The sequence below is a fragment of the Convolutriloba macropyga genome, unplaced genomic scaffold (assembly GCF_964194025.1).
Source record: "Convolutriloba macropyga unplaced genomic scaffold, txConMacr16.3 SCAFFOLD_1948, whole genome shotgun sequence".
Classification (NCBI taxonomy): Eukaryota; Metazoa; Xenacoelomorpha; order Acoela; family Convolutidae; genus Convolutriloba; species Convolutriloba macropyga.
In genome coordinates, this window is record NW_027453294.1 from 1 (window position 1) to 17,898 (window position 17,898).

Genomic DNA, 17,898 nt, shown 5'->3' on the forward strand with positions numbered 1-17,898 from the left:
CGAATATTTGTAAATTTTGAATCTAATTTCAGATCGCACAGTAATGCCTAAGGAAAATATTCGAGATTAAGGAATTCCTCCATTTGGCCAGAAGGAAGGATGCCAAAACCATCAAGATCAAAAAGACCATCGATACGCAGAGACCGCAGGGCAACCAACCCACCCCAAAGAAAGCGGGTGTCCAGGGTGGAGTCACGAAGAAGAAGCTCCAATGCATCAAATTCAAACTGAGATGTTCCAAGTACCTGTACACGTTAAAGGTGCACGATACGACGAAAGCTGACAAGTTGAGGGAACAGTTTTCCACCCGGCTTGAACGTCACCGAGGTCTAAAAAGTGGAATCCTTGTTCGAGGAAGAAGGCGGAATGGTTTCCAATGACGCAATCTTCAATTATTAGCGTTTTTGGTTTCTAAACGCCTTGATGGTCTGTTTTAAAAATGTCCTGAGTATGAATGATGTGTCAAAAGAATTTGTGAATTTATCTCGAATATTTTGATGTGTTAATTCAATTCGGATATTAGTATTAAACCGTTTTATTTGTGATGTTGAAAAGTTATCTTAGCATAGCTTTCGAGAGAACAGTAGATTTAGATAATCTTGCCAGTCAAAAAATCTGAGTTAAATCTCGCCTCATAATCTTTTTGGCTAGGGTTTGGAAACTTATGTGACGCGGGATCTATTTTGTTTTAGCCCCCCCCCCCCCCGCCACCAACATTAGTGAGCTTATAATTTTTACTCCCCCCAGGAGCACGTGCTATTTTCTTACATAGTAACGTGCTATATAACAACATATAATTTGTAACTGAGGGCGTAAAAAACACTGGGGGGGGGGGGGGGGGGGTTCAGGGCAGGGGGCAAAGCAGAATAGATCCGTGACGTGACTCCAATGACGTCACTGATAAAATCAGACATATTTGTCGGCATATTTGTTATGTACAGAAAATTGAAATGCATGTTTTTGCGATTTAAAACAAAACGTCATGAAAGCAATTTGTAGTTTGCACACTTTTACCTTATACATGCTCTGTTGAGGATTGCGTAATAAGTTACGTCATTTGTTCGCTGGCCAATAGAAAGCGACTGCAATGCTCACTTTGTTAGCACTTGATTATGTGACAAGATTTGTATTCACTTGGTTGCGTAACTATATGTTGTACTTTAATGCTAACAGACTGCAGCTCAACTTAACGAGGGAAATGGTGCTCACTAGTTAAAAGCAATAATTAAGCTCACACAAAAGCAGAAATTTAGTTATAAAAACTAGTTTAAAGCGATGTTATCACTGTTGCTCGCATAAATGTAGGCATTTTCTGGGAAGCAAATTGAATTCCTATTCATATCTAGCAAATAAATTAGTTTTTTGCTAAGGCTGTTTCTGGTATTAGTCATTGATTGACTGGCAAGAACTTAAATGGAAATTTTTGAAAGTAAAAATTCGTCAGGGCTATTTTAAATTAGAAAGTATGTGATTGTGTTTGGATAATAGTATCGAAGCTTTCTCTTCACTTTTGTAACAGAAAAGTCACGACTACATAACCCGTCACTCAATTCTCAACAACTTTGTCAATTAACCAGGTTATAATCTTTTCAGATCCAGTGTGTGAATTGGTAATAAGTGACAATGAGGACTAGATACGGCTACCAGATTAAGTGTGCCTCGGGTGGGTTCAAAAAGATCATAATCATAGATGGGAAGGGTCACTTGATGGGCAGATTGGCAGCCATTGTGGCCAAGAAACTCCTCCAGGGACAGTCCATTGCTGTAGTCCGATGCGAGGAAATAAACATGTCTGGTTAGACTCATTCCAAATTAATTCCACTTTTAAATAAACATTTTTTAATATCTTTTTATGCAACATTTTTGCTTGACCGTTTTCGCGCTTTTGCTCTAGAACATTCTTTCATTTCATGCTTGACTTTTTAATTGGTTAGACTCATTCCAACTTAATTCTACTCGCTAAATAAGCATTTATCTCTTATTCCAATCATCATATTAAATGGAGCTAAGAAAAGGCGGCGAGGCTTTTGTTAACAGCTGCAAAACGATAGCTTGAGCTATTATTGGCCGTCTTTTGGTTTTTTTTACAATTCAAAGAACTTGAGTTGCATTGGGCGCTGTCTTTTTACAAGAAGAGGAGTAAAGGAGAAATGTCTTTGCGAAGGGGGGGGGGGGTGGGATAGGATATTAGACGTATTTCTAACTTTTCCGCACACAACGGTTGTAAAATGTTTAGATTAATTTAATGAATACCTTAGTACGTTCTCTATTTTGTTGCGCAGTTGCTCTGCCAAAGTTTATTGCCGGGTAGCACAGGGGTGTAAAATCGATATAAAAATAGAAAAGTAGTACATTTTACATTAATTTTATCAACTCCACCAGATTTTAGTTTTTTTTGATATAAAACATAGTTTTTCTTGAGAAAGATGATGGAAAATTGATAAATTTTGTAACTATCTTTTGTCAATTTCTTGCAGGTTCTCAATTTTTCTTCCAAATTAGGAAATTTTATGAGCCCTACAAAGTTTGACTATTAATACATAGAATTTTCTTAAAGAATTTCCCTAAATTTTTAGGTCAGCATTTTCATTTGGCTTAGTTTGCTTTATCGTTTTGGTAGGTACCAGTTAATTGAACAGGTAGTTTTGTGACAGATGACTCTTCGAGTCGCTTTGGAAATTGTTTCGGCTATGTTAAGATCTGTCTACTCATATTCATAATTTTTGAAGTCAAATTGAAGTAATGATTTTGATCTAGCCGAAACAGAAGTGGAGCAAATTAGATAGCGGTTTTGCGGCGCAAAATTTTATCACTAAATAAATTTTAATCAGAGTGGAAAAAAGTTTGAACAAACTTTTGCTTTCTCGCCATTAATTTTTTCATGTGCAGCAATTTCAATTGTGTTCTTACTGTTTTCTCAAGTTTTTTGAACGGAATTTTTTTTAACATTTTTTCTCTAGTCCATTTCAAGTATGTTTTTGTTTCCGCTTAGTTGAAGGAGTTTTTATTCATTTTTCGGTCGTTTTGAGACTGCAGATCTACAAAGCTAGCGCGGGTATATTTTGGCAATCTGACAGTTATGTTTCAGTTAGTTTTTTTCGGTTCGAGCCTTTCCCCGTGTCATCTTGATCGTTATGAAGAATTGTTTAAAAGCAGCCATAGTAACGTTAAAGACTCCGTTAGTTGTTTACTAAATTTTATTCTACAGTTTCCTCTCAAAAGGTCTTTTTTTTTTCAAAAGAAAAATTTTCAATGAATGAGTTCAACTTAAAAGAGTAGAATATTTGTTTCATAACAAAACTTTCAACGTTACTGAATACTGGTCTATCAGTTCCAGCTCAGACCTACAACATACAGCGACATCTCCTTTTCTTGAACTGAAAAAAATTTAAAATCAACTGCAAGCGAAAGTGTACAGAATCTTCAAAAAGCACAATTTTTTATTGAGTCTTTGTTATCAAAAGTAGAAGTTGCATTTAGACTCTCCATTTCCTCAGGTATAACAGTTCTTTATGAGCTTTGTGATCGTTTATTTCTAGAAAATATCCTTATAAAGGAAAATTGGCATATTCGTTCAAGTTAATATCGACTGTCCACTTTCTTTGGACTCGCTGCTGACTCACTTAAACACTGTTTGTATTCATTCTTTTTGTTGAGCAAAGTCGACTAAAACAGCGAATCACTAAAAAGATAAACTGATGATTTTGGTGTTTTGCATACATATTTTAACATTGACCTGCTGCGTGTTAGAACTTGAAAAGCATTTAGAACTATAAATTAACTTTGTGGTTCTCATTGGAGTTAAGTGGTTTAAAACATGGAACTTGTCGAAGAATGATGTAGCAAATGTTATATGTAGCATATCTTTGCCAGTTTGTTGTTTTCTCTGCAACAGTTTTTTGCTGGACACTTTATTTGATGTAGATCATGTAATGTACTTGTTGCTTTTCTGTTGAACTTTTAGGATGAATTAGGACGAAAGACCAAAATTACCAAATACTGACCAAGTATCCGATGTTGGGTTAACATTGAAAGGCTGTTGTTGTTGAAGTTGTTTTTTGAATAGTTGTTAAAATATTGTATAGGTGTCGAAAACTTTCCTCTGATTCACGTTGTGTCAATAGCAAATAATAATCTAAGTCGAAACTAGTTTTTAATAGGATCAGCAGCTTTTCACTCTCTCTTCGATGCTTTGACAAAAACTTGCATGATTAAGAAAGCGGCGAGTGAATTGATTTTTTAATTCAATAACTGATCATTGGAAACCGGGTTTTTGAATCCACTTTTGTTTCCGCTTAGTTGAGGGAGTTTTTATTCATTTTTCGGTTGATTCGAGAGTGCGGTCTACGAATCTATCGCGGGTATATATTGGCAATCTGCCAGCTATGTTTCAGTTAGTTTTTTCCGTTTCGACTCTTTCCCTGTGTCATAATTAGAATTAGTAATTAGAATTAGAAGTAGTTAATTAGAATTGTTAAAAAGCAGCCGTGGAAACGTTTTTAAAGACTCACTTTTTCCGTTAGTTTCTTACTAAATGTTATTCTTCATTTTCATCTCAAAAGGTCTATTTTTCAAAAAGAATAATATTCAATGAAAGAGTTGAACTTAAGACAAGAGAAGAATATTTCAGTAATATTTCAAAACAAAACTTTCAACGTTACTGAATTTTGGTGTATCAGTTCCAGCTATGACCTACTACATGCAGCGACAGCTCCTTTTCTTGAACTCGAAAAATATGAAATCAGCTGCGAGCGAAAGTGGACAGAATCTTCAAAAAGCACAAATTTTTTATTGAATCTTGGTTATCAAAAGTAGAAGTTGCATTTAGTTCTCCATTTCCTCAGCGATAACAGTTCTTTGAGCTTTGTGATCGTTTATTCCTAGAGAATCTCCTTAGAACTTGAAAAGCATTTAGAACTAGAAATGAGCTTTGTGGTTCTCATTGGAGTTACGTGGTTTAAATCATGGAACTTGTCGAAGAATGATATAGCAAATGTTATATTTAGCATTTCTTTGCCAGTTTGTTGTTGTCTCTGTAACACTTGTTTGCTGGACACTTTATTTGATGTAGATCATGAAATGTTCTTGTTGCATTTCTGTTGAACTTATGGAATGAATCAGGACGAAAGACCAACAAAAGTACCAAATACTGCCCAAGTATCCGAAGTTGGGTTAACATTGAAAGCCTGTTATTTTTGAAGTTGTTTTTTGAATAAATGTTGAAATATTTTATAGGTGTCGAAAACTTTCCTCTGATTCACATTCTGTCAATAGCAAATAATAATCTAAGTCGCAACTAGATTTTAATAGGATCAGCAGTATATCACTCTCTCTTCGATGCTTTGACAAAAACTTGTGCGATTAAGAAAGCGGCAGTGAATTGACTTTTTAGTTCAATAACTGATCAATGGAAACCGGGTTTTGAGTCCACTTTTGTTTCCGCTTAGTTGAGGGAGTTTTTGTTCTATTTTTGGTTGTTTCCAGACTGCAGATCTACGAAGCTATCGCGGGTATATTTGGCAATCTGCCATCTATGTTTAATTTAGTTTTTTTCCGGTTCGACTCTTTCCCTGTGTCGTCATAGTAGTTATTTAGAATTGTTGAAAAGCAGCCGTAGAAACGTTATTAAAGACTCACTTTTCCCGATAGTTCATTTTCTAAACGTTCTACAGTTTCCTCTCAAAATGTCTATTTTCCAAAAAGAATAATATTCAATGAATGAGTTGAACTTAAGAAAAGAATAGAATATTTCAGTAATTTTTCAAGACAAAACTTTCAACGTTACTGAATATTGGTGTATCAGTTCCAGCTATGACCTACTACATGCAGCGACAGCTCCTTTTCTTGAACTCGAAAAATATGAAATCAACTGGGAGCGAAAATCGATAGAATCGTCAAAAAGCACAAATTTTTTTATTGAATCTTGGTTATCAAAAGTAGAAGTTGCATTTAGTTCTCCATTTCCTCAGCGATAACAGTTCTTTGAGCTTTGTGATCGTTTATTCCTAGAGAATCTCCTTAGAACTTGAAAAACATTTAGAACTAGAAATGAACTTTGTGGTTCTCATTGGAGTTACGTGGTTTAAATCATGGAACTTGTCGAAGAATGATGTAGCAAATGTTATATGTAGCATTTCTTTGCCAGTTTGTTGTTGTCTCTGCAACACTTGTTTGCTGGACACTTTATTTGATATAGATCATGAAATGTTCTTGTTGCATTTCTGTTGAACTTATGGGATGAATCAGGACGAAAGACCAACAAAAGTACCAAATACTGCCCAAGTATCCGAAGTTGGGTTAACATTGAAAGGCTGTTATTGTTGAAGTTGTTTTTTAAATAAATGTTAAAATATTGTATAGGTGTCGAAAACTTTCCTCTGATTCACATTGTTTCAATAGCATATAATAATCTAAGTCGCAACTAGATTTAAATAGGATCAGCAGTATATCACTCTCGCTTCGGTGCTTTGACAAAAACTTGCATGATTAAGAAAGCGGCGAGTGAATTGATTTTTTAATTCAATAACTGATCATTGGAAACCGGGTTTTTGAGTCCACTTTTGTTTCCGCTTAGTTGAGGGAGTTTTTGTTCTATTTTCGGTTGTTTTCAGACTGCAGATCTACGAAGCTATCGCGGGTATATTTGGCAATCTGCCAGCTATGTTTCAGTTAGTTTTTTTCTGGTTCGACTTTTTCCCTGTGTCATCTTAGTAGTTATTTAGAATTGTTGAAAAGCAGCCGTAGAAACGTTATTAAAGACTCACTTTTCCCCGATAGTTTATTTTCTAAATGTTGTTCTACAGTTTCCTCTCAAAATGTGTATTTTTCAAAAAGAATAATATTCAATGAATGAGTTGAACTTAAGAAAAGAATAGAATATTTCAGTAATTTTTCAAAACAAAACTTTCAACGTTACTGAATATTGGTGTATCAGTTCCAGCTATGACCTACTACATGCAGCGACAGCTCCTTTTCTTGAAATCGAAAAATACGAAATCAGCTGCGAGCGAAAGTGGACAGAATCTTCAAAAAGCACAAATTTTTTATTGAATCTTGGTTATCAAAAGTAGAAGTTGCATTTAGTTCTCCATTTCCTCAGCGATAACAGTTCTTTGAGCTTTGTGATCGTTTATTCCTAGAGAATCTCCTTAGAACTTGAAAAACATTTAGAACTAGAAATGAGCTTTGTGGTTCTCATTGGAGTTACGTGGTTTAAATCATGGAACTTGTCGACGAATGATGTTGCAAATGTTATATTTAGCATTTCTTTGCCAGTTTGTTGTTGTCTCTGCAACACTTGTTTGCTGGACACTTTATTTGATGTAGATCATGAAATGTTCTTGTTGCATTTCTGTTGAACTTATAGCATGAACTAGGACGAAAGACCCACGATAGTACCAAATACTGCCCAAGTATCCGAAGTGGGGTTAACATTGAAAGGCTGTTATTGTTGAAGTTGTTTTTTGAATAAATGTTAAAATATTTTAGAGGTGTCGAAAACTTTCCTCTGAATCACATTGTGTCAATAGCAAATAATAATCTAATTCGCAACTAGATTTTATTAGGATCAGCAGTATATCACTCTCTCTTCGATGCTTTGACAAAAACTTGCATGATTAAGAAAGCGGCAGTGAATTGACTTTTTAATTCAATAACTGACTAATGGAAACCGGGTTTTCGAGTCCACTTTTGTTTCCGCTTAGTTGAGGGAGGTTTTGTTCATTTTTCGGTTGATTCGAGAGTGCGGTCTACGAATCTATCGCGGGTATATATTGGCAATCTGCCAGCTATGTTTCAGTTAGTTTTTTTCCGGTTCGACTTTTTCCCTGTGTCTTCTTAGTAGTTATTTAGAATTGTTGAAAAGCAGCCGTAGAAACGTTATTAAAGACTCACTTTTCCCCGATAGTTTATTTTCTAAATGTTGTTCTACAGTTTCCTCTCAAAATGTGTATTTTTCAAAAAGAATAATATTCAATGAATGAGTTGAACTTAAGAAAAGAATAGAATATTTCAGTAATTTTTCAAAACAAAACTTTCAACGTTACTGAATATTGGTCTATCAGTTCCAGCTATGACCTACTACATGCAGCGACAGCTCCTTTTCTTGAACTCGAAAAATATGAAATCAGCTGCGAGCGAAAGTGGACAATCTTCAAAAAGCACAAATTTTTTTATTGAATCTTGGTTATCAAAAGTAGAAGTTGCATTTAGTTCTCCATTTCCTCAGCGATAACAGTTCTTTGAGCTTTGTGATCGTTTATTCCTAGAGAATCTCCTTAGAACTTGAAAAACATTTAGAACTAGAAATGAACTTTGTGGTTCTCATTGGAGTTACGTGGTTTAAATCATGGAACTTGTCGAACAATAATGTAGCAAATGTTATATGTAGCATATCTTTGCCAGTTTGTTGTTGTCTCTGCAACACTTGTTTGCTGGACACTTTATTTGATGTAGAGCATGTAATGTACTTGTTGCCTTTCTGTTGAGTTTTTAGGATGAATTAGGACGAAAGACCAAAATTACCAAATACTGCCCAAGTATCCGAAGTTGGGTTAACATTGAAAGGCTGTTATTGTTGAAGTTGTTTTTTTGAATAAATGTTAAAATATTTTAGAGGTGTCGAAAACTTTCCCCTGATTCACATTGTCAATGGCAAATAATGATCTAAGTCGCAACTAGATTTAAAGATGTAAATCCACTTTTTGCATAATAATTCGACTTGCTGTTTACTCTCTGTGCCCGAAAACTTGTTTTCGTATTCATTTTTGTCTGACACTTTTATACAAGAAAGACTTTTGTGAGGATGAATTGTAATATTTCATCTAAAGAGTTGTGTTTTTGGGTTTTAGGCAGTCTTTACAGGAGGAAGCTGAAGTGGGCGGAGTTTAGGCGGATCAGAATGAACACAAACCCAAGGAGGGGACCCTTCCACTTGAGACACCCCAGCGACTTCTTCAAGAGGGTCGTCAGAGGTTAGTCCACAACACAAAGCCACAATAAACTACCCGATATTTTTAATATAAGAACACTGCTTGTTTGTGAAAATATATAACTGTGCAATTTTTGAAGGAAGTATAGCTAAATTAGATCCGTTTTAAAATCTATCGTTTTTTAAATGGTTTCTCAAACTGGTGATTGTGATGAAATAAAGAGATGAAGAAACAGATTGCTTCGCCTGATTATCAGAAAAATTATTTTCAACCTAAAAAGTATGCAGTTAATAAAAGATTTTAAACCAAGTTCAGGTTAAATACGGCACGATTATATTTGGTAATCCCACAATAAACTAGATCATATTCTTGATATGAGAACACCGCCTATTTGTAAATTTTACTGTTGAAATTTTGAAGTATCTATCATATTTAGGTAGTTTGACAAACTCGTAATTAAATATTCTGTGATAAAATAATGAGATGAAAAGACAGATTGCTTCGCCTGATTATCATTTTTTTAAAATCCAAATCTACAGTTAAGATTTTAAACGAAGTTGAGGCTAACCTGGACATGAAAATATTTGATGATCCAAACTGAAGGGGAAATTAAAAAGAAATACAGAAAAGACCTCATTGAATTAAAGACAGGCCAATTTGTTTTAAGTTGACAGCTCATTGGATTCTTAGTCAAATTCTTTCCTCTGAAAAAAAAGAACTAGTCATTTTTAAAGTTGTTTTTTTATGGTTCCTCAACTCCGTTTATCGCCCTCGTCAATTTAGCATTTTTTCCAGAATTGTGTGCGGGAAGTCATTTTCATACTTACTGGAGAGAGTTTAATTCGAGTTTGCAGGGTAGCATTGCAGTTCAGAAGTGCAAATTACCTAGACGTCACACTATTTCTGTAAAAACTTTTACGTCCCATTCTCTTCATATCGCAGCTAATTTCTGGTAATCGGTCAGCTATGTTTACTAATTGTTCAAATTGGCAAATTCCTTATTTGATATTGAGACAATGGGATGACGTGCTGCAAAATTGTTAAATTGACAAAAATACAAAATTAAATAAAAAACTTTGGGCGTTAACGTTCTGAAAACCATTTTTTTAAAGAAACGATCTAGACAATAGCAAGCCCAAAAGCTAACATAAAATAGTTTTTGAGCTTCAATGATTCAACTAAAAAACGGTCTCAAAAATGAAAGTATTAAATAAAAATTGGTTATTAAAACTTGCTCTAGCAACAAATTTCAAATTGATTATAGAAACATGATATAGCGCGCCAGTTTGGGCTTTTCAACTTTGAAAAATGCCTTGCCCTGTATGTTTGTGTCCCCAGCAATTTCATCACACATGTGGCTATTAAAACACCGAGACGGCACCAATTTTTAATACCTTTGAGCTCTACCAGTTAACCCCGTTTCAAAAGTCGAAAATGTGAAGTGCAATATTAAAAGCAACAGTGCGAAATTTTGAAATAGAAAGCTACATGTGATTTGGCTTTAAATTTATCTCAATTTGCTGAGTAGATTTTTTGTTTTTTTTTTCAAAAAAATTGTTAAGACCGGATTGTAACTTACTGATACGGGTTACTGGAAAACAGTCTTTCTGCCCAGTTGAATTCATTTGCATTTTAATTTTGAATGATTTGAGTTGTTCATTTACATACTCATAAAAATTTTATCCGATTTTTTAATAAAGAAAATTTTGACCTATTCCTCATTTTCGAGTAATTGTATTTCTGGCTCGAAAATTACACACAAATGTTGTTTTGCTGTAATGGACAAGGTATAATTTTGGCGTCTCTAGGTTTTCATGTGTCAATCATGTTTTCTTAGTTTTGCTGCAAAATTCGAAGCATTGATTCTCTGGATGCTTCTAAATGTCATATATTGTTTTCATTTCTCTCTGAATTTCACACTGAATTATTTTTTTGTCTTTTAAATTTTATGCATAAATGACGTTGGTCGTCTTGTGAAAATGTGCCGCCTTCTATTTTTAAGCAGAACAGATATTCCTTCAGCTGGTTATTTAAATTTCAATATAAAACATTGGAAAATTTTTTCCAAGATGTTAATTGAAATTGAAAATCAGTACTTAAAAAGTATAGGCATTGGTACTTGGTTAAGTGGATGCGGTCCTATTGTCAGGAATAATCATATTGAACAGCAAAAATAAGAGCTGTTAATATATGATGAAATATTGCAACTTCTTTTGAGGTAGTTAAAACAAGATCTTGCCTCATTACAGCATTTGAGTGAAATGGTGTAATTACAGTAAAAAACGTTCATTTTTCTTCTCGAACCTAGGTTCAGCAAGCAATTTACAATCAGTCGATATTGTATTATGAGGTAGTCAAAATTTAACAATTGATTGCATAACTGCTCACTATGTAGCTTATTTATTGACATAAGTGCATATTTCAAAAGCACCCACAAATAAAGTTGTACTGATAACACAGTATTTTGATACTTAATTTTTAATATTTAATACTCAATAATTTGCTTTACATATCGATTTGATAATGGAAACACAACCTTGAGTCTATGTAAACGCTTAAATATTTGCCACTCTTTTATTTTGATTGCTCTGCCGTTAAAACAAAGTGTTCGCTGCTGTACTCTTTGCTTCATTTTTGATTTTTTTTGAGGTTCAAAGTTTCATTGGTAACCAACATATTGTTAATTAGTAATTTTTTGCGCTATTTATGTCTTCTGATGTCTCACCAACTGTGCATCCTATGCATGTTTTGTGTCATATGCAAATAGTATAGCTCAAGACGATTTACTACATAGGGGGTGGTCGTGTATATAGATAATAAATAGGAGAGGTCCTATTAGCGAACCCTGAGTTACACCACTTTTGAGGAACTCCCAATGTGAACAACAGCTGTTTATGGCAACTCTCTATGCTCTGTAACTTAAATAATATTGAAATCAGTCGAAACATGTACCTTTCACTCCTTGAACCCCTAGTTCGCTGAGTAGCAGTTGATGATTCGGTGTATCGAAAGCTTCTCTAATGTCAAAAAAAGTTTTGTAGCATTTTTTTTCCACCACACCTGAAATTCTGACAACGAGCGTATCTATAGTACTATGTTTATTTCTAAAACCAAATTGTTTGCTGTAAAATAGGCAGAAATTTTCAAAGTTATCATTAACTTGATTGAACATAACTTTTTCGTAAATTCTACATAAAAACTTAGTAGTTTTTTTGTAGAAGTTTTTGAAACATCCAACGGTAGTTTTTAAAACAGTTAGTAGTTTTTGAAACATCCAACGGTTTTGTTTAATGGATTGCAATTTTCAGGCAAAAAGTAAAGTCTATGTTTGCGTACAGTTTCACATTGTGGGGCTTTCCATATACTTATATACAATGATGCATGTCTTATGGTTGATCTTATGTCACAGTTCGTTGCTAATGTTAATAGTAGAGTGTTTGATCATTAGGAATGTTGCCGCACAAGACGAAGCGAGGAGCATATGCTCTGTCTAAACTGGACACTTTCGAAGGTATTCCCCCCAAGTACACGTACAAGGCTAGAGTGGTTGTACCCAGATGTCTCACCGCTCTCAAATTGCAGCCAGGCAGGAACTTCTGCAAGATTGGCGACCTCTCCAAAGAAGTAAGTCACATTCCATTTCAAATCCAACCATTAATTTTGGTATCATTTTAGCTGCGACGCTGTAAGTTGAGCGTAGCTATACTGCGGTGACCTTCACGACGCTATTTTACTGCGCTTTTGCTACGTTTATAAGCGTGACGTCATTTGTTGAACTAATTGGCGGTGTTTTAAGCTGAACTTTCTGATTAGCTTTTTTTTTAAACATAACCGACTTGCCTCTATCTCTAAATGACTTCGTTAATGTCAATTGAGATCACTCTACCCGCTTGCAAGGTCAATATAGGGCTCCTATATATTGATCAATGTTTATAAAGCATGGTGACCAAAATAAAAGAATGAATTTTTTGAAACAAGCTTTTTTTAGTTTGAAAACGTTGTACTCAATCTGCTGGCTATCATTTTCTTTTGACTGATTCCGGTAATTTCTTGAACTCATTTTTTTTATTTCAAATGGGCGGCCTCACGGGAATGGTGTAATGTAGTCTATTATATTAAAAACTAAAATTAGCATTAGCATTCCTGTTACGTATTATTGACATATTTTGAGGAAAACCAGCTCTAAGTGGGCCTATTAATCTAGGTCATCAGACAAATGTTCATTATCGCATTTAATTTGGTCTGAGAAGTGCGGACCATCGTGCTCTTTTATTTACCTTATCATTGTGAGAAGACTCGGATTTCTTCACAACAGCATTAGTAATTGTATATGGCATTGATAGAAGTTTGACTAAAAAAAGTGATCATAGTATTTTTTTATAGCTGCGAAGCTGAGCTTGGTGAACCGTTTTTTTATAGATAGTTTTATTTGAGTGTATTTGAAACAGGAAGCGAAATGCATTAAAATAAAGTCTCTGGTCAAATTGCTGAAGAGCTGAGAAAAGAGAGAGTGGTTTTGTTGATGTCGCTTATTTGAGAGAGAGCGAGAAAAGTAGGTGTGAAAATATTTTCACTGAGCGAGCGGAAATTTTCAATCACGTGCGTCTTTTTCTAAACTGGGAAGACTGCCTTTGGAAGTTTTTTTTGACAATCGGAAGCGAATTTTTCACTTTTGATGTCAATTTTCAGCTATATATACAATTTTGCCTTGTGTTAAGCCTTTTGAGAAACTTGTATTCTTCAATTTTTGATGCCATTTTGGAGTTTTGTAGTTAAAATCAGTAGTTGTTTTTAATAGCCGCACAGTGATAGCTGGGGCTATTATTGGCCTTCTCTTGGTTTTTTAGAATTCAAAGAATTTGAATTGTATTGGGGTTTTTTTTAAGATGTGTTCACACATTTTTCAATGACTTTGATCTTTCAAAACGGGATAAACAGGTAAAGCCCAGCGGGCATTAAGTTTCATTAGACGCCTAATCGGGGCTTCAGTAGTGCTTCAAGTGCTTAGAGTGGAGCAGCTGCTGGGATGGCCTTAATTTAAAGCTAAAAGGTCATTTTTAGGAGTTTTTGGGCTCAAAATGTTGGCAATTTTTCATGTCTTCGTGATTTTTTCGACTTTTTTGTTTGATTAGTCTTAAGTTGAAATTTTTGAAAAATGATGGCCTTTTGCAAGATAAATTTACTTGTTATGACCATTTTATGAGATATATGTTTTGGTACTACAAATACAAACACGCAAAATGATACTAATTTTTGCAATTTTTTTCAAATTTTTTTTGTCATTTTGTGAGTTTTTCCTGCTTCAAGGGCCAGGAAAGGTCCTTTTTGGTTTGATAATAGAGCACTATATAGTTTCTAGTAATAATGGATTGGTTTTACACATTTTAATGTCTCAAATTTTCATTTTTTGGATAAAATCTGCAATTTTTCCGAAGTTCTTGTCAATTTTTGATGTTTGTCCTTTCTCAAGTGCCAGAAAACCTATTCCACGGTCTGATAAAAGTTACTGCATAGTTTTTAGTTTCAATGGCTTTGTTTTCAACAATTTAACCTTTTGAATTTTAGAAATTTTTTGACAAAATTTGCCATTTTTTTCAAGTTTTTCCAAAACAATTGTCTTTTATTGATTTTTTCTTGCCTCAGTAGCCAGCTAATCTCATCCATGGTTTGATAGTATGTTATTAGATAGTTGCTAGGGGCAATTGAACGGTTTTCAACTTTTTAATAGAATGAATTCCTTTTTTTTGAAATATGAGATTTTTTCTAAAAATTATTGCCTGTCGATCTTTGAGCTAATGAGTTTTTTAATACTTGGAATTGGGTTAATGGATAGCCTCTAGAGACACAGAAATAATTCTGAAGATATTAATATCACGATTTTCAGCAAAATTTTATTAAAGTTTGCAATTGATTTCATTTTTTTAAGTTTTTCGGTCATTTTTGAGTTAATCTTCAAGGGCCGAGATTCAAGGGCCAATTAATTTTCAGGTCATGCAGATATACTGGACCGATTTCAAAAACAAAAAAGATCTTGAACATTTTTTTGAGATTGGTATATTTAAAGAGATGAAATTTTGCCTAAGGGGTAAAAGCTTCAACAGTTTTAGTAATGAGTATATTTTGTTTAGTTTGTTTGTTTTAGTTTCTCAATTTTTTTGAGATTATTTTGTTTGTGTTTTGGCTGGCATTGATCAATTGATATGCAGGCAGAGTGCTTCTAAGCTTTTCTTTCATTTTTTTGAATTGTATTTCAGGACTTGTCATGCTATGTTTTTTATTTCGTCGTCATGATTTTTGTTACGACCATATGACGTCACAGCCACTTTATGTGTTTATTCGTTCATGCAATTTCAACTGAATTGCATGCGTGACGTCATTTTTCGCTCTTAGTGGAGCGAGTTTTTTTGCTCATTCGCGTGATTAAATTTTTGGTCACACTTGACTTACCTCACTCTCAAAAATGACTTCCTCACTTTGAAATTGACTTTTATTTACTTTAATTCAGAGAGATAAGGTCAAATGGGTGTGTGTCACTCTAAATGAAGGTTATTTGAGATCAGTTAATAGAGGCAGCAATAATTTATACGGATTTTTAATCAAAATATAACAGATCAGCCTTCAATGAAAAGACAAATTTTTTTGGGCTGTCTTTTTTACTGTTTTTTTAGACTGCCGATCTACGAATCTATTGCGGCTATTTTCTGGCAATCTGCCAGCTATGTTGTTCTTTTCGGTTGCCTATCATTTTGATTACTTTTGATTTTGAGTTTTTTCTCAATCAATTCTTACCTAAGAGAAATTTAATAGGTGTTTTATCATGAAGTGACATTCTAAAGCTCGACCGGGCCCTTTTCACTGATATAAGGTGTAAAAAATTCTAATTTTCGTGTTGTCTCCTTTGCTTTTCAAACTGTTTTTTAATAGTTCTCTGCAAATTATCGGATAGATGACTAATCTAGCAGAAGATTTAATTAACAGTTTACTCTAAATTGTTTGGGAGGACTCATTTTTTACAGAATTGTGTCGGAATTTATAGAATATTGTTTTTTTGTTCTTTTGTTCCTTCGTCATCAACTTCCGTTTGCTCGGTTTTTAAGAGCCCGTTGTCTTTTCTTTCGATTGATAATCTGCTGTTTCGAAATACTTGTATTTCTGTATTACAAAGTCTTACCTGTATTTTTGTAGTCGCAACCTGTTGTATATTTTATCAGGTGCTTTCTGTTTTCGTCATTTTGTTGCAATTGAAATTTTCCTGTTATTGAGCAGTGAGGATAGCCAGTTTTCTGTTCCGACTCGTTCTTCCGGCGATGTTTTGTCATTTCGTCTTCTGATATGCTTTGTTGTTTTTCACGTGTTCACACAGCAAAGCTGAAATAATAGGCTTTTTCTGAATGGCTTTTTTTCGCGCTAACGGCTTCTGCGCGCGTGACGCCTTTTCAGCAACGACTCCTAGCAAAAAATTTTAAGTCAGTTGCTTGATTATATTTTGATCAAGCGTGACTTACCCCTCAATAAAATTACTTCTGCTCTTTTAAAAGTTTAATTGGAATTAAATTAAGGTCAAAGGAACTTGTCCCTAATAAAAAGGCTTCTGCAGAATGAGTGTTAACAAAAAGTTTCATTAATTTATCGCTGAATGTTTCTATACATAGCCTTTTGAATGGCACGGATTTTTTTAACTTAGATCTGTATCTGTTTCTATCTCTATTATACGGCACGCAAGTCTGTTTCCCAGTTAATACGGCAATTTTTGATAGTGAACCAAGTATTTCCAAAAACTAGATTAAAGGTGTGGAATTGCCACTGAAATGAGAACATGGTGTAGATGACTGTGAAAAGACCAATTTCTAAAGTCAGGGATAATGATCTTGTACGTTCAATTATATCTTCGCTGTTCATTATTTTTAATAATTTATCAAGTTTTTAACCGAATTTTTAAAAGCCAAGTAGGTCTGACAAATTTTGAAAACGCAGCTATCATTCTCGTTTGTTTTTTAAGGTCGGCTGGAGCTACAGCGAGGAAGTTGCGGCTCTAGAGGAGAAAAGAAAGGTCAGAAGTGCGACCTACTTCAAGGGAAAAGTGGAGAAAATCAAGAGACGGAAGGCAGCAATCGAAGCTTCCAAATCAGAAACAGCCAAGTACGACAAAATACTGGCACAATACGGAATGCTGTAAATGTTCAATGCCCCTACTTTTGGCAAGTCACCAAATAAAGTCTTTTGTGAATGGACAGATGGACTGAAATCAGTTATTTTTCGCTGTGATTGATTTGATATTAGTTGCTGATTGGAGTTTGTTTGTTTATTTGAAATGATACTTGGATGACTTAAGAGCAATTCACGCATTCTCAACAATACTGTTTTCAATCTGATAACGGAAAATGAGAAATTTAGAGTTCATAATAGAAAAAACTAGCTGCAACTTTAATAATAAAGTTGATTACATAAATTTTGGTTAGAAGTCGAAAATTAAGGTGTTTGATTTGAGTTACTATTAATTTCAATTTGAAAAAAAATGGTTGATTTGATCGAATATAGAAAAAAAATTGAAAGCTCTAGATATACAAGGCCACTGCACACACTAGAGTTATTGCGCTGGCACTGGTTGACTAATTGTGATTGCAAAGTTTTGAGTGCATTTAACAGAAAATTTCGAATTGCTTCAACTGATGACAGGGCAGCCCTTTCGAGTAAATTGCAGTAATGTGTATATGGTGGCCTCCGAGCCATGGAGACGTATACACATATTACTCAAATTTTCCATTTTTCATATTTACCTTATTTTGACTGATATTTACACAAACTTTTTTTGTAATTTTTTTACTTGATTTAGAAAAAATAATATAAAAAATAATTTAATATATGTTGTCATACAAATATTATAATAATATAATAATTTATTATTTGTTCTCATACCAATATTATAATTCAACGAAGTTCTTTTGCAAATTCACTGATAGAACCTAAA

The 17,898-nt window shown here is 34.1% G+C and overlaps 1 protein-coding gene and 1 pseudogene across 1 annotated transcript; both read left to right on the forward strand.

Annotated features, from left to right (window-relative positions):
- Nucleotides 1–44: 44 nt before the first annotated feature.
- LOC142358187 (large ribosomal subunit protein eL38 pseudogene) lies at nucleotides 45–530 on the forward strand (annotated as a pseudogene).
- A 1,041-nt stretch (nucleotides 531–1,571) lies between these two features.
- On the forward strand, nucleotides 1,572–17,285 carry LOC142358188 (uncharacterized). The gene is made up of 4 exons (XM_075409643.1): nucleotides 1,572–1,795; nucleotides 8,850–8,972; nucleotides 12,379–12,554; nucleotides 16,930–17,285. The coding sequence occupies exons 1-4, from the start codon at nucleotides 1,624–1,626 to the stop codon at nucleotides 17,104–17,106; spliced, it is 648 nt and encodes a 215-aa protein (XP_075265758.1). The 5' UTR covers nucleotides 1,572–1,623; the 3' UTR covers nucleotides 17,107–17,285.
- Nucleotides 17,286–17,898: the final 613 nt, after the last annotated feature.

Excerpts from the sequence above, each read along its gene's own strand:
- LOC142358188 (XM_075409643.1), top strand. The coding sequence starts at position 1,624 with ATGAGGACTAGATACGGCTACCAGATTAAGTGTGCCTCGGGTGGGTTC. Across the intron at positions 1,796-8,849 it reads CGAGGAAATAAACATGTCTG|GCAGTCTTTACAGGAGGAAG; the intron begins GTTAGACTCATT and ends TTTGGGTTTTAG. Across the intron at positions 12,555-16,929 it reads TTGGCGACCTCTCCAAAGAA|GTCGGCTGGAGCTACAGCGA; the intron begins GTAAGTCACATT and ends TTGTTTTTTAAG.